This window comes from Falco naumanni, chromosome 5 (assembly GCF_017639655.2).
Source record: "Falco naumanni isolate bFalNau1 chromosome 5, bFalNau1.pat, whole genome shotgun sequence".
In the NCBI taxonomy this organism is placed as follows: Eukaryota; Metazoa; Chordata; class Aves; order Falconiformes; family Falconidae; genus Falco; species Falco naumanni.
This window is the reverse complement of record NC_054058.1, coordinates 51625305-51648729: the sequence shown is the minus strand read 5'-3', so window position 1 is coordinate 51648729 and position 23425 is coordinate 51625305. Positions and strand designations below refer to the sequence as shown.

The 23425-nt window shown below is 40.9% G+C and overlaps 1 protein-coding gene across 1 annotated transcript; it reads left to right on the top strand.

Moving 5' to 3' along the window:
* DBX2 (developing brain homeobox 2) lies at nucleotides 1-21860 on the top strand. The gene is made up of 4 exons (XM_040595801.1): nucleotides 1-758; nucleotides 13405-13500; nucleotides 18147-18334; nucleotides 20772-21860. Exons 1-4 carry the CDS (start codon nucleotides 422-424, stop codon nucleotides 21090-21092), a joined length of 942 nt encoding a protein of 313 aa, XP_040451735.1. The 5' UTR covers nucleotides 1-421; the 3' UTR covers nucleotides 21093-21860.
* Nucleotides 21861-23425: the final 1565 nt, after the last annotated feature.

Here is a 23425-nt window from a genome sequence, read left to right as displayed (position 1 = left end):
TCCGCCGCCATGTCGGGAGGCCGGGGGGTGCCCGACATGGCGGCGAGCCCTGAGGGGGACGGGCGGGTAAAGCGGGACAGCCACCCCCGCGCCACGATCCCTTAGCTGCCCGCCCTGCCCCCCTTCCCCCGGGGGGCTGCCGGGCAAGGCGGCATTGTTGGCTGCGTCCATCACTCGCCGTCCCTGGCTGACATAATGAATGTGCTTGGACACACCTTCCACCCCGGCGAAGAGGCGCGCCGCGTCTCCACGGACAGCCCGCCGAGCTCTCCGCTCCGTTCTCCTCAGCCCTCGGGGAGGCGCCCCGCAGGCCCGCCCGGCCCCGTAGCCCGGCGCCCCGTCCCAGCCCAGTGAGGGGCCGCGGCGGCCGGGCTGGGCTGGGCCGGGCCGGGCAGGGCGAGGGCGGGTAAAAGCCCTCGCTATGCTGCCCAGCGCTCTGTACTGGGACCTGGTGGGCTCCTCGGCTCTCCTCAACCTGCCGGCGGCGCCGGGCTTTGGCAACCTGGGCAAAAGTTTTCTCATCGAGAACTTGCTGCGGGCCGGGGCGCCGCCGAGCCCTGCCCAGCTCCGTCCCCTCCCCGCCAGCCCAGTCCCCCTCAAGCTGTGCCCCGCGGCGGAACAAATCAGCCCCTCAGGGGGTCCCTACGCGACAAGATGGGCTTTTCAAGTGCTTAACCCCTCCGCGGCGGACGGCAGCCGCCTGCCAGCTCGGGCTCCGGCGGCGGAGAGAGGCGGCGTCTTCCCGCCGGCAGCCACAGGTGAGCGCCGGCCCCTTCCCGCGTCCCGCCACCGGGGAGACGGGACAGAAGGGGCTTCGCGAGGGCTCGGCCCCGCGCCTCGCACGGCCCAGCCGGCGGCGGGCAGAGACGCGGTCGCTCCCTCCCCCGCAGTCGCTCCGACGAGCCCCGGCGCGGCCGGACGCCGTGCCCCGCTTGTGCCGAGCCGCCCTCCCCGGGGCGGGGTGCTGCCGGCGGGGCTCCGGCCGAGGGTCTTGCCCCGCCGTTGGTGACGGGACCCCGAGGGGCGGGTGAGGGGCCGGTCGCGAAGGCAGCCGGGTGGCGGCTTTAAACCGCGGGGCACCTGTGGATGCAGTGAGTGCGGGGAAGCTGCGTGCTGGTAGCGACGAGGGCTTTTAACTGCCCTTAATCGCAGGTCTGGCAGGTGTAGTTCTTCAGGTCTAGTAGTTCCTCACAGCCTGAAGGGTTGGTAAAAGAGTTTGACCGCCAACCGGCGCTCCGAAAAGGTCTGAAATTCTTAATTTGGGAGAAAGTCGAGCGGTCCCGTCCCGCTCGGTAGGGATAGCGCGGGAGGCGGGAGGCAGCAGCCCCCTCCCCAAGAGCCGCGTCCCAGAGGGGACAGCGAGAGGAGAAGGACCGGGCTCTTGCTACCACAAGGAAAATTAATTCAAGGAAAGCAGGGAATTTTTTAACAATTTTGACAAAAACCCGGGGCGGGAAAAAACCCTGAAAAGCTTTAAAGCTGTGTAAAAGGCCTGCAGTTAGCCATTCGGCCGGGTGTCAAACCAGCGCCTGCCTGGGTGTCAGTGCGCGGGCCGGGCCGGCCGCCCGCCGTGCTGCCGCGGGGGTGGCTGCCGCTGCTGCCGGGCCCGCCCGCCTGAGCCGGGCCGCAGGGCTGGGGGCCGACAGCTGTACCAAACACTGTGCCCGTTCTGGAATGTGCCGGTTCTCATGTAAATATATTTTGCTTGGGCATGAACAACATTTTAAAGTCTTTTTAGAAATGTGCGCTTCTGTCAGTCACGAAGCTGGTGGAAGTTGAATTCAAAGTTAATTCATAAGGTTTGGTATTAGACTCTCCATTTATATTGTATTTTGCCTTTCCGTTATAATATATTAATTTATTTCAGTCTTGTGTGGTGTTTTCAGAATTTTTATTTATGGTCACGCAGTTTTAAATTACTTAAAATCAGACAAGGAGAGCTATATTTATTGAAGTAAGGCTTTTAAGGTGTGAAACCAAAAGACTCGTTTTAGAAACAGAATTAATAACAGTTATTTTCTTTTCAGGCGTATTTGACTTCACTTAAATCCTACAAAGTGTTCTGCAAAATCCAAAACAGTTCTTGATCCTTTAGCATGATGTACTGTAAAGGCGGGCAGGAGAGAGTCAAAGAACTATATTAACATTTCTGAATATTCCAGACCTCAGCTGCCATAAGTGTTATCTTAAGCATATCAGTTATTCAAGCATGTTTATTTTAATCAACTACCGGCCAGGCCAGCGAACAGGGCAAGTGCTATCTTTCTGGCGTTAGGTGCATATTCTCCCCTTCCCTGCTCCACCCCACCCTTAAAAAAAAAAAAAAAAAAAAAGCTCTAGAGAAAATTCTACATTTTTGTGTACAGAGCAAATGTAAAAGGGGTGGTAGCAGATGCCCCAGCACTCATCACTGTAGGCAAACTTTCTAAGTATTACAAAAGTTCCTGAATGCCATTTCTCAAATGCTTGCATCCAGGACTAGTTCTTTCTTTGATCAGCCTACAGTAGTCCTCATGAACTTAGTGAAGTGTGGCAGGTGTGCCTAGTGATTTGGAGTTCAATCCTACATTTCTTCTGATCCCACAGCTCCCAGGGATTTCAGAGGGAGCTTTGGGCAAAAGCACCAGGCTCTTAATTTGAGCAGTGAGAAATACTAGGTTTCCTTATTATGCACTCAGGAAAAAGGTCTCCTGGGAAGGTAGAAGATGCACATATTCTAACAGGGATCTGTTGATTCTGATCTGACTTACATGTCTTGAAGTGATGAAGGCTCTTAGGTGTCTGAACTTTCATAGATGTAAATTATATCGGAACTGTCCTGTTAAGCCAGATTTTGTGATTTCTAAGGTGTCTCTTCTCTGTACGCTGGCAAAACTGTTCCGACTGAACACTTGCATTTGTGAGTAAGGCTGGGGTGGTGAGCCTGCGTGTTATGTTTCTTGTGTGTGCAGTGATGGGGCAAAAGTGTTTTGTCAGCATAAGAGTTTTAGCTTTCAGGGGCTAATGAAGGTATTTTAACTAAGGAATCGGTACTATGTAGGGAGTTTTAATTTACTGATTCTTGTGAGTATTCAGTGAGTTTGTGAGTTTTTTGAGGAATAAACTCTTTTCTATTTGGAGACCCCAAATCACATGTCATTTTGGAAAATCTTGGTCTAAGTCTTTAATAAGACTATTGAACATGATAAAACACACACTAGGGAGTGCTTTATAGATCATGCAGGGACTAAAAGTGCTCTAACAAATGGTCTTACATAATCCAAGGGTTTTAAAATAGAATTGAAAAACTATCAGACTTTTGGAGTTAGTAATCTGTATTGCTCATGTAGTCCCAGATTCTGGTGAGGTCACCTGAAGTTCTCAGAAAGGCAGGAATATAAAATAACACTAGGGACTGAACTGAATAAGCTGAACCTTTTTACAGTTCCAAACCCAACATGTATCTACAGAACCTACCAAGGAGAGACATGAGGAAAGCACTCCATTTTAGGGTACCTTTTAACACTTTTAACATAAAAGTGCTAAAGAATGAAAATCCTGTGTTCTTTGTGTAAAGTAGAAAACTTCTCCATGGTGGCAAAGGAGACTGGGTGGGATGGCACTCTTGATTTGGTCCATCTGGTCATGGTAGCTTTTTCCTTTGTAACTCCTCAGCAGCAGAGGTTTATCAGCATGTTTCCATTTCAATAATTTACAGGTTTCACAGAATTTAGTTTGACTATTTCAAGTGCTTATCTGCATGTATATTTTGAGTTCTCCAAAATGATCCTAAACGAAAAACTGAAAAAGTACTCAGACAGTGTTACATCCTAGATATATCATCTAATGAGTGGGCTTGAAATAAATATCTTTATGTTGTCTATCAAATTTTTAATTCATCACTTTCCAACACTACACTGATATTTAAAACTGAAATATAATAAAATCACAGGTTTTTAAAATTAATTTAGTTTATTTGTACTTAAGAGTACAACCCTATGAACAAGCAGCATGTTACATAAAACTTAAGAAGGAAAAGCAGAAGGAGTGTTGTTGCTGTATGATAAACTCACTTGCCTTCTGCAATGGTATGCCAGTTTTTACCAGCTTGGGATTCCTATAGGCTTTCTTGTACTTTGCTCTGAAGCCCCAGTGCTGACAATGGAACGCTGAACTGGGCCCACCACCTTCAACAGGCATGTTAAGCACTGTGTTTCTGCCTAGCTGAGCTGAATTTCTTCTAGCCTGTGCACTGTGAGCAGGATTCTTCTCCTTTAAGGCCTTTTGCCTTGATAAAATATATGCCTAATGCTGTCTTCTGCTTTATGAGAACTTTGCATACAGTGTGTATATGTAGCCCTGATGAGGTAAAGCAATGCAGAATCTGCTTCTGCTTTTTAAACACCAGATGCTCAGACTGTGTTCTGCCTGGCTAAAAACTTTTAAAAATGTGTTATTGTAAAGCAGCATTTCCCAGTGAAACATATTACAGCTGTGCTGCTTGTACTTGCACTGCCTGTTAAGGGATGAGGGAAGCTCCAGATAAAAGTTCAGAGCAAACTAATAGACTCTTAAGTGCAAGTTTCTGCTTGCTACTCTCGAATTTGGTTCCTCTCCTTGTACTCCAGTCCTATCATTATCTTCTGGATAAATTAGAATATTGGACAGTTTTTCTCAGTGTTTTCTGACATAGGAAAATTATCTGGAGGATGCTGAGATGGAGTCTGTAGCACGGGTGCCTTAAAGAGGTCCACTCCAAATCTTTCATGATGACTTGGTTTCCAGAAGTATTGGCTGACACCAGGTCAGAGTGACCTACCTGAGGAATGCAAAGTTACTCTGCTACTTGAAATTATTTTCTGAAAATCTCTGCTCTTCTCAAGTCATTTGCCCTGGAGAAAGATGACAGTAAGTGTTTTACAACCTGAATGCGGTCATGAGCGGTGTGACCATGAGTATGGTCATATGTGGCAAGAATATGGCTTTCTACTTTAATCTTGGCATTTTGATAGATTAATAGAGAAGGGAAACAGATGAAAAGCGCAATGAAACAAACATAACAGCAAGATAGTTCCATTGCAAAATGTGCTGAAAAATTTAACTTAGGGGATTTTTGCATAAAACATCAGAATACAACAGAGCAGAATAAAATACAGTACATACACCACAAAAGAAAGCAATTAGAAGAAGTATATCATAAACCTAAGTTTGACTTATAATAATAAACATCCCTTCTGTGATACAGGTGTAGCTTTCTGTAACCTTTTTTTTGCATACTTTACATTTTAATGCATTTATCATCACCAAGTGCCAGTGAGATAAGAGATTTCTACTGCGTAGAGGAGAACTAGAGCAAAAAGAAATGAGGTGACTTGCCTAAAGTAATCCAGAAAACTGGTAGCTTTGCAGGGAAATAAAACTCTGCAGGCTAACTCTTTGGACCAGTGTTGTTTTTTCTCCCCTTAGGTGATGACAGTAATTCTATCCTGCAATACTTAGTTGAATCAATGTACCTTATTGCCTATTTATAGTAAAATCTCTTGTGTTTCTTTATGACAACCAGGAGATACTTCAATTACTGAAACTAAGTAATTTTTTTCCCCTTCATTTTGGACCCCCTCTTAGTGAATAAATGATTATTAATTATTGATTTCAAACCATCTGGGAGCCAGGGTGTGTTGTCAAGAAACACGTAACGCTAACTAAATGGCAGGAAAGATCCAAGTGTTTTAGCTCGGCTCCCTCTAGGCTTGCACAAGCCTCTCGATAGTGCTACACTCCCTCAAGCAAAAAGCTGGCTAACAAGTCTTAGGATTTTCCTGTTTTGTTGCTGTTTTCTGGTTATAGAAAGTTTCTTTAGGGTGAGGAGATCTATTTGGTATTTTATGTCCTGATTGTGGGAGCACTGAGACACCTTCATTGTTTAAAAGTTCGTCTTGGGAGACAGAGAAGTTTCGCTAAGTATCAGAAATCATGGACACCATGCAGCATCTTTTCCTAGTTCCAGTTAACTTTGTGAGCTGTTTAATGGAGTCTGTTTGGGGTGCCCAGCATACCTTAAGAGTAGCTGCAGAATGGCTTTTAAAGGACAGATCTTTGTCCTCATTGTAAGATTGTCAGAGCTAGACTATATTGCCAGCTTCTTTCCAACCCAGCCACCAGTCTGGCAGTCCTGGCTCAGTAGGGAGTATGAGCATTGTCTGGACAGTGCTTTCCTCTGGCAATTCTTGCTGTGCTGTCTCTGAGAAAGGAAGAAGATCCCGAGTCTGGTTCTTTTTAAGATTTAAGCACTACCAGAAGATCTCAAAGCCGAACTAGGAAGACAAGTGGTGGGGGTTGTAGAAAAGCAATTCACCAAGGGGAAAACATGGAATTAATCATGTCTGTAGTTAACTTCTGTAAAATGTATTTTGTATTGCAGAATGAGCTGGCCTTCTGAAATCTTGTAGTATGTTCTTCATGTTTTTAGAAAACATATGAATGTGATAAGGATTAATCTCATCAGGGAAATTCTCTACTTGAGATTTTAAGTTTCGTTGTACTGTGATTTTTTTGCGTTAACAAATTCCCCCGAATTTTGGGAGGCAAGTTCTCTGACTCCGTTGCCCACCGAAGGTATTATGCATTCTTGTATAATGCAGCTCTGCAAGATAACTTTACTCTGATTTTTCTAAATGGTATCTTTGTGGTCAATCGTGACCCATAGCAGAATTGGGAAGGTATTTTTTTTTTTTAAATGGAAACAAGTGAGGGTATGTAAAGCAGTAGGAGGTTGTTCCAAGTGTCAGGTATGTAGAACCTGATTCTTATAGAGTTAGGCACCTAAATATTTTAAGTAACCTCAGCTGTTTTTCTTTGAGGTGAGTTGTCATGTGGAGAAATGGCCTTTACTTTGTGCTGAAAAGCTTATGAAAATTTCCCTTGAAAGGCTGCCTTTTTCTGAAGTTACTGCACTCAATTCTCTGGAGATATTTTGTACGTATGTTGAGGATGTTACCTCCTCCTCTTGGACAATTTGGTGTTGTTTGTTAAAGTGCTCACTCACCCCTGGAATCTTATGATTATGTGAGTATCTTGAATTTCAACTTGAAAAGGTATTTCCTTTTACAAATGTAAAAAGACTAAAAAGCTCATGTTAAAGGAAAAAGGAAAAAGAATTCACCATTTATTTTTTCATTCTAACAATGTTTAGGCTATCTTGAGACTTTTGTCTGGTTGGAGCTGGCAATAGTGCAGCAAGTAGAGACTGGTCCAGGTCGGAAAATTTAGCTAATCACTGCATACCACTGGAATAAACGGTGCTTTTTGGCCTATTGTAGGATTTTGTATTAGGGCTGCAACAGTCAAAAAACAGTGAGTTGTCTTCTTGCAGCAAGTGGCCCTAATTTGGCCTTGCTTGAGAAAATTATTTTTAAACAAAGCATTGAAAATCAAATAAAATAATTTTAGTGTCTTTATGGCTGAATTTTATGATTTTTTTAGAGTCTTTATGGCTGTACAGGTGATTCTACTCTTCTGATGTTAGCTATGAAAGTTAATAATGTCTTAGTAATTCAGCTGTTTAATAAAAAATAGGTGTCTTGTCTAATCTAGCTGTCTAAATATCTTGTCTAATCCATAGCCAATACAGAGAGATGCCTCCAGAGGGTGACACAACTTACCTTCTTAGATGTCTGTTTTAAGGTGATGGATCATTATATAGAACTACTTACCTCTTCTCATTGACTCTGTAAGAGGCCCAAACAAGGAGCTTAGACAATTCATTGACCTTTTAGACAGAGAAGTGACAGTATTGCCCCTTTTGACAAGAACTGGTAAGCAGAAAGTGCTGGAGTGCAGTAGCACTTGAGTGTCTTGAAGAAGGACAAAACTGGTAAATCCACAGCTTTCCAGTTCCCCATCTATCTTGTCAGTAGTAAGGCTGGGTACAAGGCATGGTGAGGCCACCTTTACTGCTGATAACCAGGAGACCATTGAGTCTTTGACAAATGGTGTGGGATTTGGTTGTTGCTTTGGGTTGTCACAGAGGCGAAATCTGACTATGCATTGTCACCAGCCTGAGGCACCCGTGCTTCCTCAGGCAGAGAAGAACATGTACAGCAAATTATGTCCTAATAATAAGGCATTTGAATGATGCCTCTGAAAATTGACAGGGATTTGCATGATCTCAGCTAATCTGCAGCATGACTGTCAGCCGCTACATTGCTGTAGGTGTAAGGAAATGGTGATCATGCTGCTAGCACACTTCAAGCCCTATTTGGTCTAACTACTCCGCTAATTTTTGAAAGCCCCACCAAGACCCAACATAAAAATGCAAGGCCACTTCTTGCATCCATCTTTTGTGTAGGGTTTCAAAATACGTTTAGAACTTCAAAACCCTTTCTGTGGTTTTTGAATCTATGAACGTTTGCCAGTATTTTAAAACTGATCCGTGAATGCTACCCTTTTGGCTTGACTTCTTTTGAGCATTCATGTGGTCATGTTTTACAGGAATGAATGGGAAGCAAATAGACAGTGACTGGGAGTACAGGAGAGCCAGTTCTGAGGGATGCTGTACTACAGGCTCTTGCAATAAGGTTTGCCAGGTTCATGTGGTGCTGACTACCTCTGGTGGGATATTGCAGCGTCTGTTGCTTCCTTCTCATGGTCAGGGGCTCCCCTTCAGCTGGCTCAAATGCTTTGGAGGTGCACGACTGCTGCTGGAACATTGCACTCTAAACACAGTAACTGCTGGGGATAGAGCCCATGGTTTATTGTGAGGCCCAGGGCTTGTGGTTCAGGAGCAGAAATGGTGCCATGTGGCTCAGCTGGACCACTAACCTGTCAGAGCTGCTGCTGGACTGTTTGCCAGGGAGCTCTTCATGACATGAAACTCCTGCAGCTTTGCAAAAGCCTGCTTTAATCATTGCCAAGAATGGATGTAGGTAGGAAATTACAGTTTACTTGTGCCCACTTCATGGGCTTCCAAAGTTCTCAGATCAAACAGGATAATTTTACTGATAGTATTTGTAATTTACCTGCCAGGGTGAGAACCTGGGCATCAATCACTGTGGAAAGCAGTTCATGTGGGCTTAGTAATACTTGGAGAATTAAAGAGTTTGTGCAGCTTGAGGTCTGTCTGTTCCTGTGCTTACCATTTCTTGTTAGCTGGCTCTAGTCAGCTTTCTCAATCATTCTTTGGAGGTGTTTCAGCTCTCTTCACAGGTTTATACTACATTTTTATTAGTTAGCTTTACGAAAAACCCAAGAAACTATAACAGCATGTGCAGTGAGGGAGCCCTATATGGGCAATACCAGAAGTGTATCATCGGTTCACTTTTCCTCAATAGCCGTTTTTTCTTCACCCCTTCCCCCTTTCCTGCTACCTAATGCCCTATACTATGTTGTGAGCTGCTTCACAACATGAGGATTAGGAAAAGCAAACAGTGTCTTTAATAATAAGCCATTTTAAAATTACATATTCATTTGAACTGAATTGTACTTAGGAACCTTACTCTCAAATGGTGGATAGTTGGAAGGTAAACTCTTGGTACCACTGTCAGCATGACTTTTTAGTATGGGAGGGCTTTTGAATTTGGAATATCTTCAAAGCTGACATATTTTAAAACATTTGAACTGATCCCTGAGTTTTAGCACTAGATGAGCTTGAGATCCATTTGCATGTTTAGTATAATTTTGTTGTCTGTCTGTAAAATGCTTTTTATTCACAAAGCTAAATGTAAACAAGCATTATTACTAAAATTTTGCATGCAGTAAGTGTCAAAAGAATTAATCTTTTGTGAAAAAAGATAATATTTAATTTTAGATGTTTCATCCTTCTGTTTATGACCCAATACATTTTCTTTCAAAGCATATAGTACAATTCTTTGAGTGCCAAAAGCCACTTATGCTGCCATACTCTGATACCCATTTTCATGCATCTGTGAAGCTAAACCTGTAAAATCTGACTCTTATGAAATGCTTAGTTCCACACAATCTCTGTTTTTATGTAGTGGGAATGCAAAGCAGAAAAAGCATTAAGTATCCTGTATACAAATTACTAGGATTTGGCCTCTGATTGATGTGTGCTTTGCATGGCTGGAAGCAACAGCTTTTTGGTTACTGTGTACTTCATTTTGGCCAATAAATACAGAACTAATATTCTGAGAATTCAGCAGTTTTCAGCTTTATGTGAACAGCAGACAATGTTTGCTTCACGTTGCTTGACCAACAAATATTGGTAGAGTGGCCATGATACATGTGAACAGAAAACAAAAGCATAAGCAATGCCTTCTGTATATTGTCATCAGCGCTGATATATATTGTGTAATTCCTACAGGTACAATCACAGTATAATTCTGAAATACGTATACATTAAATATATAATTTTTATCTGAGCAGTTTTTGTTCCGTTAATGCCATTTCATGCATACAGTGGAAGCCATTTAATGTGATGAATATTCTCTGTTGTTTCTGTAAAAGATAAAAAATACACTTGGATGTGTTAGGTTGAAGCATTAAATGTTTTCCTCTACACAGAGCTTCCAAGGTAGATTTGAGTATCCTTGTATTATGCCACATGCTTTTTACTGATATAACTGTAACTGCTACACATTTGTTTGAGTGCAGTGGCTTCAGTAGATGTGACCTGGAGATGTGATTTGATATACTTAATGTAGAATTCATTTATGCATCAGTGTAGTTGGATCACATTAAATAAGTTTGTAAACTAGACATACAGTTGTCTATTAGGGAGACATAATGCCATTGTTTATTCCGCAGGATCTAGAATAAATCAGTCTCGAGTAATGGGCTCAGGTTGAGAATTATATGGGGCTATCGCCTGCATCTTATTTCTTAAGCAGATGTTCTGCCTTAAAGGGATATGCACCATGCAGGCAGAAAAGACAGCAGTTGGCAGAGGAATTAAAAAAAAGGCTCAAGAAAGCCAGAAACGTGATTTCCATTGACTTGAGTAGAATAGTGCCAGAAACTCTACTGCTTGCGTTATAGTGCTGTGCTAGTGCATTAAATCATTGCCAGCCACATCCATGGAATTATGTGGCTTGTTTGGAGTTGCCTTAACCAAAATGTCTCAGGTTTTGACCCTGATCCATCTCCTGACCTTTATGCTTGCAGCTTGCTTGTTGAGAGATTTAGTGAATGAGAAAACTTATCTTTTCCTTTTCCTCCATCTTTATTTGAAGGAGCATGCTATCTATCCAAAACAATAACTTATTTAATTCTGATTTATCCAGATATCTTCTGGCTGTATCACATGTCATTATAAGCACCACATTATCAAAAAAAGAGCAAGGAATTGAAGAGAGTTGAGAAACCATAACAAGGAATATCAAGGACAGGCCAACATGTTCGTATGATCTAAGTCTGACAAAAATCAGAATGAATAAGGTGCTGGAGCAATGATTAAAGGGAATAGGGCATTATGGCAGCGTAGGAATATTTGGGGTTTTTGAAAAGGAAGCAAAGGAATTGAGTGTGGCACCTTCTGTATACTAAGTTGTATTTTTAGAAGTTGAAAGTTTTATCTGGCTGCAAGGGAAACTTGATAATGGCATGAGGAATGTGGCTTCCAAGCAAGGGAGGAAAAGCTCTTCACCTGGGCATTTGGGAACTGCAGCAGATAAAACATATTGTCAAGAATGTGTTCTCATGTTCAGGAGAATGGCTGAGGTTATTTGGCAAGTCTTTACCTTTGCTGTCTCCTGTGCTGCTTTGGTCAGTCAAATCCTTTCCAATTTATACACCCCAGCAGTTCCATTGAAGCCCCTTGGAAATGTAATATTTGGCTGCATGTTCTTGGCTGGTTTAAGCTCTTTAGGACACAGTTACACATATGATGTTCTTGTGTGGAAAAGAAGCTTTAGAATACTGATGCCTGATGTAAATAATTCCTTTTTGTAAATTTTTTGCAAGCATACACTTCAAATATAGGCAACTAGTTCCACTTGGAGTGTATTTACATTTCATTAGAAACAGCAAAGTGTCAATGAAAAGCTCTAGCAGTAAAATGCTTAGCAACTTGTAATTACAGTTGAAGAAATTTTCACCTATGCTTGTTTTTATTCAGATAAAAAATAGAGGCAAATATTTTAAAAACATTTAGAGTTAGGCTTCTACAGCAATTGTTTATTGCTTTGGAAGATCAGCAGATTTGATGGTCAGAAAACTTACTATGATACCCTAATATGTACTTGGGAACCCAAATTTGAGTGATCTTTGTTTTTAAATCCTGTTGAAAACCCTTCAAAAATTAACAACATGGCTTAGATACATTTATCTATTTGTCCTGATTATTAATTTCTTAATTTTTTTATCTAAGTGTGCAGTTACTTCCTTTTTTTTAAAAAAAAAAATCAGGTTATTTCTAGAGATTGGACAAACTACAGTACAGGGTCTAGAGCCACGTATTTTCTGCCTAAACCAAAACAGGAAAGTGACATAAATGTTTTGATGCTGATCACATTTTATAAGCCTACAGTTCTAAAAGTATGTATCTGTTTTCAAAAGAAAAAACATTCCAGGTTTCATGGGTGACTAGTATGAGCAGAAATTAAAAGGTAATTAAGATTAATGGAAGAGCCCATGAACTTTATAGAAAAAAATTAAGGGACTATTAGATAATGAAGACCTGTCCAAGATTTGGAAGCACTTTTTAGACATAACAGAGACTTTTGATTCATTGGTTCAAAAAATTACGTAGAATTTTTACCAAATATTACCTAATTCAGTGGGTTAATTTTGCAATTTTTTTATTGTTTTAAGCAGAGCCTTCTTCATCAATTAGGTTATTTAATTTAGAGCACTTGGCCAGCAAGAACAAATTTACCGTCAGGATAGCAGGATCTGGCCCTGTGGTTTGTGCCTGTAGAGCTCAGCTGAATCATTTCATTGCATTTTATAGAATTTATTCATTAAGGTTTCTTACTTATTGAAGACTGTATTGATATGGGTACTAATAACAGGATTGGAGTACAAGCAGAAGACACAGGATTCATTTTTACATTCTGTTTTTCTAGGATATCGTGCTTACTGGAGTTATTTATAATAACTTTCTCAGATGCATTATACTCATTGTTTCAACAATGTATTATTGAAATAATGCATTCAATCCCAATATTTAGGGAAAAAACCCCATAATTACAGCAATTACTGAAGTAAATTTCAAATCTGCAGTTTCGTTCTTCTGATAAATATATTGAGAGTTTTGCATATTATAGTTAAGCTACGCATATAAAATAACTTTGCTAAATTAAAGAGCAATTACTTGGTTTATCATTGTTTGCCTTAAAAATATCACCATCTTGAAAAAAGGAAAAAGAATTTGTGGGGCAGGACTTTACACACTGACTTTTTGGAGGACTGTTGTTATGAATATCACCTAAGCTCAATGGATAATCAATTAGATCTGTGCTTTCTTTGCAGCTCTTTCCAAACACTTTTTTCTCCGAGCCCCGCCATTCTACTCAGCATTCTGCGGTGGGTCCTGTCAGCACCCTGCATCCCCCACTGCTTTTCCAAGTAAGTTTTTATGCTTCATCAGTAATGCTTGAGTTATTCTGTAAACCAGAGCAGCAGGATTTAATGTGTTCTGGAAAACTAATTGGTGATGCAATGGCAGCAGCTAATTCCTTAGTAAAATCACAGCAATTCTATTCAGAGGGTTTCCAAAGATTTATCAAACTTAAGTACACTGAGCAATTGTGAGAGGTTTCTAATGGCATTGAGACACCCAGACAGAGCTAACCTAGGAAAGCTCCTTGTTTTCAGTTTGCTAGAAAAGAGTCTTTAAAATCAGTAACTCTTTAAAAAATCTGTGTCAATAAACATTTGCAAATAAGAGAAGAAAAGAGCTGAAAGATCTTAAAAGGGATGATGCATTTTAGTATCTGTTAGAGATAAATTATGATTCAGGAAGCCCTAGAATTATTTAAATAAAACAATAATTCTTCTTGTAGCAGTCAAATGCATGGACATGTTTAATTTGGTTTTGTTTTTTAATTATAATGTAAAAAATTTAAGAAGTAAATTGAAGAGAATTTTGACAAGTATACATTATACGTTCAGGATTACGACCTGGAACACACTGCCATTTAACTCAAATCTAAATTCAGTGTTGATTGGGAATTTTGTGTGCCATAGCATAAGAATGGATATTCCTGATTTCATGTGTTTATGGCTCAGGAGTACAAACAGAAGGAACATTTCCTTGTCATTCAAAACAGAGAAAAAGCAGAAATCGCATATCAGATCTAAATGAAAATTGGAGCTTATGTGTGCTCTAGCATACACTTTTATATCACGGTTGCATTCAAACCCTTCCTGACTATGTGCATGCGTTTTATGAATGTTTCAGAAGGGCAGTTGCTAAGTTGAATGATTCTTGACAAGTGAGGCAGCAAATGCTGGCAGTTTAATGAGCTGCAAGTTTCTGAGCACCTCTTTAGGGGGCTGACACTTTCCCACAGAGCGTTTTACATGGCCCCGGCTCTCCCACAATGGCTGACAGCACCATGACCAATCACCACTTTCACTTTACTCATCCACACGCGACCTCACCACAATTTTTCACTGTGCAGATGAACTTTAGGAACCATTTCACATTGAAAAGGCCTGGGCAAGGGTCAGTTGCCCTTTTGTATGGCCATAAAGCAATACTCTATGTGCCAGTCTTTTCTCCTGTCTCACATTCCAAGAGATTTTCTGGACACCATTTAAAGCACTTGACTGAAAAATAAAGCAGTGAATGAAACTGACTTTTATAGACTCATTCTAGCTCATCTTCCCATATAACCCTGTCTACCTGAAAAGGGATTTAGTGGATGAGCTGAGTGTATACAGGGACTTGCTGAATACATAGGCCCATTATCAACTGTGGGGATTGTTTATTAACCAGGACTGATACACTACTATTTTGGAAGTGACCTATTAATTGTCCATTTAACTAGAATGTATTGAATTCAAATGAAAAAATGGAAACCATGACTAAAGCTTTTACTTGCTCCTTCAAGGTGGTCTCTGCCATGAAGGCAAATGAAGATTGTTCCACAGATTAAGAGGACATTTATCACTATATATTAGGATACAAAGGAAAGACTTAAAAAAACCTGAAGCAAAACAAAAATCAGATCAGCAACACAGGAAATAGTGGGTAACAGATTCACATTTATGTCAGCAGAACTAAACCTTTTGATACATGTTCAGAGCAACAGGCTGCAAACTGGCTTACTTCATTTTGATGGAATTGTTAAAATGTGTGAATGACTGCCTATCCTGTCATACTGAAACATCCTTTAATCCGCAAACTGAAATTTAGTTTTTGTGTGAGCAGTCAGAATGCATTTTGGAATGTGGGGTATTCTTAAAAAAATTCTCTAGGCTAGTCAACGGATGGTGAGTTTTCGTTATCCCAAGCATGAGTTTCAAACTTTTTGATCCAGTGGCTGTTTGCTTGTGAGCATTCTGCTCATCGTTGAATTTTGTTTAGTTAATAATTTAAAATCAGTCACATACTGTGCCTTAGAATGTGTAGATTCTTCACTACTAAGTTAGTCTAATACAGGTGTTAAGCTGTACCCTACATACTGACTGTATGGAAATTAATTGGTGCCTCAGGGCTCCAGCAGGAGGTTGTTTCTTTGTTGATTGACTGTTAACAACCAGCCAGGCAAGACAAATTTTAAGGGGTCACATAATCCGGCATCCTCTGTCCTTGGCTGACAACTCCATTGTGGAATGGAGGCCAGGAGGCAAGGACTAGCCCTGTTGTGCCTCTTCCCTTGCTGGTGTCTCGTGCCGCGGTGGGGATGAGAGAAGGTACCAGCTGTTCTGCTGTCAGACTGTACCTTCCAGTAAACTTGAGAATGGCTGATGAATCATCAGAAACTACTCAGAGGCTACCTGGAAAACAATACCTAAATTCACCAAATTTGAGGAAGAAGGAGAGAAAACATGCTTGGGAAAGAAGGGTCATTGTTTGCCCCCAGCTTCATGAGCAGGATGGGAGCTTGGGGTGGGGGTCAGGAGGGGCTATGCACTCCTCAGAGAGATACAAACCTGGCTTGCCCTCTGCAAAAGTGTCCATTGTGGCATTTTGACTTCTGTTTGGCAGATAGTTTATTCTGGTTTGGTTGAAGTCTGACTGTGTCTCACTATGTAATAAATATCAGGACAGTAACCACTAGATTGTGGGGTTTGTATCTAGTCTCAGATTTAGTTTTGAAAATTGAAATACATCTCTCTAAATTTAGCCTTATACTCTAACATTTAAAATCGTGATAATTACTTTTTGCTAAAGGCTGTTACAAGGGACAAATGTAAAGATGGGTTCTTAAAGTGTAGAAAAATTAAAGAAATGCATGTCTAGCGGAATGCAATGGTCCCCAAATCAGTAATGTTTAAACAGTGGCAGTAAATTTTAGGGAAGGATCATTGTACAATTGTTCAGCTTCTGAAACTCTTCCTCTACTGGTTGCAGCTGGAGGCAGGATACATGGTGATGCGTGTAATACCAAATCAGCCACACATGCACCACAAAAGTACTTAGTCAACTTTGCAAGACCTACATATATACACTAGTTTTTCATAATTCTGCAATATGCTCTGTATATTTGTGCTTGTTTCTCTGCAAGTGTTTAAAGATACATGTACCCATGTGTATACCTGTATAGTATACAGAAGTTGAAATGTGTGTAGCCCCAAGGAAGAGTTTGTGGAAGGTGCATCTGGATTTCATTAGTATTTTCAAGAGCACTATATATATTGAACAAATGTATTTAAGGCTCCCCACCATTACATCTGACCAGAATAGATGGACTTTTTCACAAAAAACTGTGCAGTCTTTTAGAGAATCTGCTTTACGTGGGAAATTTGCCATTCACTTCAGCATGAAAATAATCAGTTCCTCAACAGAAATTGAACAGCAGCACACCTTTGTAACTGCTGTTAACTATAAACTGAGATGGCAATCTTGACCCACGTGCATGGGAAGGTGGACAACAGGAGGACTGCTTGCACCTTTGGGGTCTGAATTGTGCACAATACACACTAAAGCCACCTTCTTGGCTTCCCTCCTACAGAAAAATCATAGGTGTCAATGGTTATATACCCATGGCACAGGTTTCTGAATCAAGATGCAGCTCTTTCTTGGCCTGCTTGCAACTGCCCATGCAATTATCACATCCAATGCTTGGTGACAGGCCCTTTTCAACTGGCCTCTGGTACCGCTCCCTGGGTGAGCATTTGGGGAAGCTGGTAGTGCTGGAGGCATACCAGACCTCACCAGGGACTGCTCCTCGTATAGCATATCTTTCTAGGGGAGAGGGAGCATGGGAAAGCACTCCGGCTTTAGGCTTTATTGGGTGTGAGGAAGGCGAGAGATTTATCTGGATTTGGGTTGTCTGTGCTCTTTGTGAGGCCAGTGAAGGGAAATTCAAACACTTCTACTTCTCCACTGCAGCTCTGTCCCCCAACTTTGGGGCTGTTTTCCAGCACAGAGTTCCATCTAGGCATGGATCAAGGGAATGTCATTGGAGTCATTGAAAACTGTCCTCCCAGGACTTGTTATGAGATGTCAAAGGATTAGAAACCAGGTTGAAAGGAGTAAGTACAAGTACTCCCCAAATCCTCTAATAAAGAAATTGCTGCAGTTCCCAGAATAAGTAAGTGAATGGCCAGGGATTTTCTGGGAAATAGTTCACCCTGAAAGCCTTTAGTTAGTAAACAAAACTAAAGAAAGCCTGTCTAGTTTCTTTGAATTAGTATTACAGACCACTTTCATCTAGTTCTACATTTCACACAAGGAGAAAATAAACTCATAGGAAAACTTACTGCGGTTTACTCAGCGATGATGATGGGCAGAGGAAAGTGAAGATTTTCCCTGACTGTATTTGAATTTTGCAGCAGCATGGGCCCTGTGTTAATGTTCCTCTATGAACTCATCTGATTTACTCTTTACCATGTCAAGGGGAGACACTTGACCACTGACAACACCTCTAGATCCAAGTGAGGATTTAGTCCTTAACAAACATGACTGAAGCATTACGACACACTTATAACACCAACAAATCAAAAGTGGGACAGTAGTCTGCTAGCATTATAATGAACAGCATTAGTATTTCTCTAATATGTGTTAGATATTATGTAAAACTCTCATCCATTTCCACTAGGAGAGGAAAGTGTGCTGCCTCTTCTGACCCAGGAGTCTAACTCCAAATCCCGGAGAGGTATATTAAGAAGAGCTGTCTTTTCTGAAGACCAGAGGAAAGCTTTGGAGAAAATGTTTCAGAAGCAGAAGTATATTAGTAAAACAGACAGGAAGAAACTGGCCATTAACCTGGGTCTAAAGGAGTCTCAGGTAAGGAATGACAGAACATCTGTGACTTTCTGTCTTTTTGAAGAAAAATCTTTAAAATGGCTTTGAAAGAGGAAAATTGAACAGCACAGGGGCAGCCCTGAGCTCCTTCACTGAGCAAAGGCCTCAGTAAATCGATGTCAATTTTGACCAAGGAGTGCTTGAACACTTTCCTGGTTTATTTCCTAAATGTGTACATTCAAAAATTGTTGGCTCCATTTTCACACAAAGTGGAAGAAACATGACTTCTGCATTTCAATTCCAACTCTCTTTTTGCTATCTGACAGAGCCCCCTCAGGAGCTTTGGGGTGGGGAACTGTGCTCCACCCCACTGCTTGATAGGCAGCGATCCAGGCAGAAAACAGCAGAGCATAGAGCTCCTACATTCTCTGAGAACACTTTGCACTCACAGGTGAGCAGCTCGAGACAATGCAGTCAACAGCACTTGCTCTGAAACCATTCTGCCCCCAAAAGACAGGCAACTATCCCTACAGGAAGAAGCTTAGCTGTGCAAGGAAAAAGATCCTCAGAGCTGAGAGAGACTGTAGAAGAAAACATTTTGCAGGGTGACCTAAAGTGCTCCCACTTTACTTATCAGTTCACATTTCATGGGATTTTTCATGAGTCTGTGTTGGCTTATTGCAGGACTTTAGAGTTTAGCTGAGGATCTAATGCCTCCAGTGAGCTGTTCTAACTGAACGAGTCCGTTAATGGTGGTGCTGAGCGGCAGCAGCCCGATGTATAATCTCAGGGGTCTGGCCTAGCTGCAGATAAAAACAAAGGAAGAGTGCCTGGCTTGAAGAGCACAAAACCTGGAAGAGGTTTGTCAGGGCAGGTAACAGCAGAAAATTAACATGGTAGCCACTGGAAGGTGAGATTCTGAACTTGCTGGAGTAGATGCAGATCTCAGGAGTACAGCTGAAAGTGAGAGAGTGACAGTACAGTTTTATTTCTTTGCATGCAGCAGGAGTGAAAGTGCTTAAGATACATATAGCAGAAGCTGCCTGGGGAGCAGAAAACCCTGGGAATGGCAATGGGAGCTCTCACCATCTTTATCTTGCAGATTTTCAGAAATTGGCAAGGCCCTCAACAATTTGATCTAACTTTGCAGTTGGCTGCACTTGTGCAGGAGGTCAGATCTTGTGGTCTGGAGTGGTTCCTCTTAAGCTGGATGAATCTGACTCCATCACAAGCAGTACAACTATAAACAAAAACACAAAGCAGAGTGTGGTGTTTCTCAGTGTGATGAACAGAGCTGTAATCTCTGCAGGATAAACTATTTCAATGAAAAAGTGCAATTGCACTTACCAGTGCACTGCCTAAAATTTTCCTAAGATGTAGTCAAACTCCTACTATTACAGTTACTTCCTTAAATTTTTCTTCTGTGTTCTTGATATTCAAGAGAGTCTGGGGGAATAAAAAATAATGGAATGACACATAGATAACAACTACTGCTACAAGAAAATAATTCTGTGATGATAGACCAGATGATATCTATGTCGGGGGGGGTGGCAGGTGGGGTTGGGTTTTATTTTTCCTTCCTCATGAAAGGAAGAGCAGTTGCCTTGAAGGTTACTTCTTTGATTTTCTGACCAGTTGGGCTGGAGGAACAGTACCTGCCATCTAAAGCAATGTTTCTCAAACCTTTGAAAGCACAGCCCCTTTGTCTTCATACCAAGTATCTGAATACTAGTACTAAATGCAAAATATTTAAGGGAAAATAGAACACAATCTGAATAATTTGATTGATCTCCCCAACCATTTCTTCTCTTTAGGTAAAACCAGTTCCTAGATGTGTATTTCCCCAAGCTTTTCCTAGCATTTCATAAATGCCTTTAAATGCTCATGATCAAAAAAGCTTTTGGAAAATTAATTTTATTGCAAAAGCACATGGATTGTAGGCAACTCCTGAAAAACTATAGTCAGTCAGGCAAAATGTCGTTAAATCCTCACTGCCATGTCATATGCCATAACACACATTTTGAAGCTGTATGGCCAAGCTGGTTTTAGCTATGCTTGTGCATGGGACAGTCATGGTTCTTAGAGCCTCTTTTAAATGGAGGGCTTGACATCGCCAGTAATACCTCTTAGTTTTGTTAATGACAGTGTTAATTTACTTGGAGAATCCTTTTCTGCCTAGAAGGATGTTGCTATAGGGAATTGTTCAATCCCTAAATACTGGGCTGTCCTTTTTCCATCCTAAGCCAAATAATCACCTGTCTGAGGTAGTGAAAGTCAAGGAGACTATTTTATCTGGCTGTAGCAAATTGTAATTGGAACATCTGCAGATAATGTCAATCAGTCAGCTTCACTGGATCTGCTCTAACAATGAATAAGGAAGGAACATGAAACTGAGGAGATGGAAAGAAAAAAACACCTGGTTAGGGCAAAGTTGTTTAAAGAAAAGAATGATAATAAACTCTAATTAACTTGCAAACAGGTGAAAATTTGGTTTCAGAATCGAAGGATGAAATGGCGAAACTCCAAAGAAAAAGAAGTGCTTTCAAACAGGTGCCTCCAGGAAGAAGGTCTTCAGGAGAACTACCTCTCGCGACCAACCATGAATTTTACCTCCCCATGCCCATCTGTGTGGGAAGTGTCTCAGGAGCAAGCAAGTCCAAGGTGGAGGGAGAGTTCTCCAGGAAATTCTGAAAGACTGACTAGTACACAACCACCTCTAAGAGCAAATCCATCGCAGAGCCCACTGTATTTGTATCCTGACCAAGACACTGCAAATAAGGCAGTTACATCATCAGCCTAAAGAAGTAGGGGCAGTTTGTAAACTGAGTGGAGAGCACAGGCTTCAAATGAGCAGTCGTCTAAGACTAACAATATTTGGACATTGTAAAGCTAACTAGTTTATGCATCATAAATTTGCTAAAGTCTAACACCATTAAAATGACAAAAAACTAATGATTTAAGAAGTGTTCTTCCATATTCAGTCTTTTCTTGTGTCTTTCCCAGTCTTGTACTGACCTTAAAAGTGAAATAGGAACTGATGGTAAGTAAAATGAAATAAAGAGCATGAAGCTGAATTTTTGCTCTGATTTATACATCTGTGCTGTGTACGATACTCATTAAAAACACAGTAATAGAGAATCATTTACCTCTCATTGCAGTCAGACCAATTCATTTCTGTTTCCATTCATTTCAGTTGTGCACAAGATAAGAATAATTCTGTTTTTCTCAAGCTAGTAAGTTGCTTTGGGTTCTTTTTGAAATTCATTAAATGAACGCAACAACAATAAACGGTAGGTTCATTTTAGACAAACAAGCGTTTTTAGTATGTTTTCTCCATCTGTCCTCACCTATATAATTTTTCAATTAGTTTCAAATAACATGGTCACAGGTCAGCTGATAACCCTGGTGAAGATGCAATACTAAAAGACAACCAACCAACCCTACAAAATATTTTTACATAACATAACAAAAATGTGTTTAAATCACTTTGATGTGAATGCATACTGGGAAACGCCATTCACCAGTTCCTGTCTTTTCTTCTGTGGATGAACGTTCCCCAACATTCTTAACTCTGAATTTCAGTGGCTTTTGTCAGACTGCTAGTGCAATCTCTTGGAATCTCTTCTGTATTTCAAAACTGTAATGACGATATGCAGAATTGTAGCCCAAATACTCTAAGCAATAGAACTATAATTGGAAAAACTGTCACTACAGTCATCTCAGAGAAGTGCTTAAGGAGATGGCATACCGTAGCTGCCTTATTCCTGACTTACTCCTTTTTAAACTGGTGCCAGTAAGTACGCATTCGCATATGTGTGTGTCAAAGACAGGACAGTATTCTACGCAATACAAGTAGCCTCAAATAATATTATCAAAACTGCTTTACTCAAAATGATTTGCTTGCTTCATCCACTTTAAGGAAATCACTCTATGAATTTAAGTATAATTTTTCATTTATTTGCAAGGCTTTATAGCTCAAAATGGGAGCAGAACAGGTTTTTTTTCTTTATCATACATTTATGAATGCATTTGTTGAAAAGATAAAGGTATTTTATGCTACGGGCAAAACCTTTTGGAAAGCATTATGGTTTTATAGGGATTACTTAATTTCTGGCAGATTCATGTATTTTCTAGTCAAAAGATATGATTATGATAATCTAGTCTGGCTTTCCCCATTATACATGCTGTGAATATTTCTAATTATTCTTGCCTTGAGCTCTAAAGCTTTTTGAACTATATTGTACATCTTTCAAAATCCATACAGTTGTTACTTAATTTTTACCTTTTGGTGGATAATCTGTTATTCCCCTTGTTTCATTGCATTATCTGGGAGGTGAAGTTTAGATGCATTTGCAGCTAAAAAACTTGAGATTGCAGTGACAAAGCTTGTATCATAAATTTTATGCATGATCAGGTGACTTTTGTATCCCACCTTTTGTGTGTCCTGCCTTCTAAGTGGTCAGTTGTGCAGTCCTAGTCTTGCATTATGTGTCATTCTTTGCATGTGATTTCCTACACTTGTTTAAAAAAAAAATACAGAAAAATGAAGAAGTCATTTCTTCCTGTTGTTACAAACCCTCATTAGTGTAAGCTGCCTTAGATACCTACCCTCAGAAGGCACTTGAACACATTTAGTATGCCATGTGTAATACACTGTTCAGTAACGTGAGAAGTTTATTCCTATCTTGCAACGGAAATCTCAAAACAAACTAATATTCTGCCTAAAACCTTTAGGGATGGACAGACAGATTGTGCACACATGGGCTGAATTTACTGTCCAATTGTCCTGTTGAAGTCATAGTTCTGCCCTGTTTGACTAGGTCATACCTGAAGGACCAGCCAGTGTTGGTGGCCCAGATTCTTCTGAAATGGAATTTGCTAGTGTCCGCCTACAATGAAAGGCATGCAGATATTGCCAAATTACCATCAAATGATAAGTGGAGGTACCTGTGTGGGGGGGTATTCATCAGTGCTTCCCATTTCGGAAGACATCAGTGTGTGGTGGGGGTGACTGGGGTTTTCCCATCACACCTTTCATGGGATTTTCACAGGTGCTCATACTCTTGCTGCAAGTCAATCAAGCATCAGCGTTAGAAGCAATGCTTCTGGAGAGGGTAGATGGGATTCAGAGTG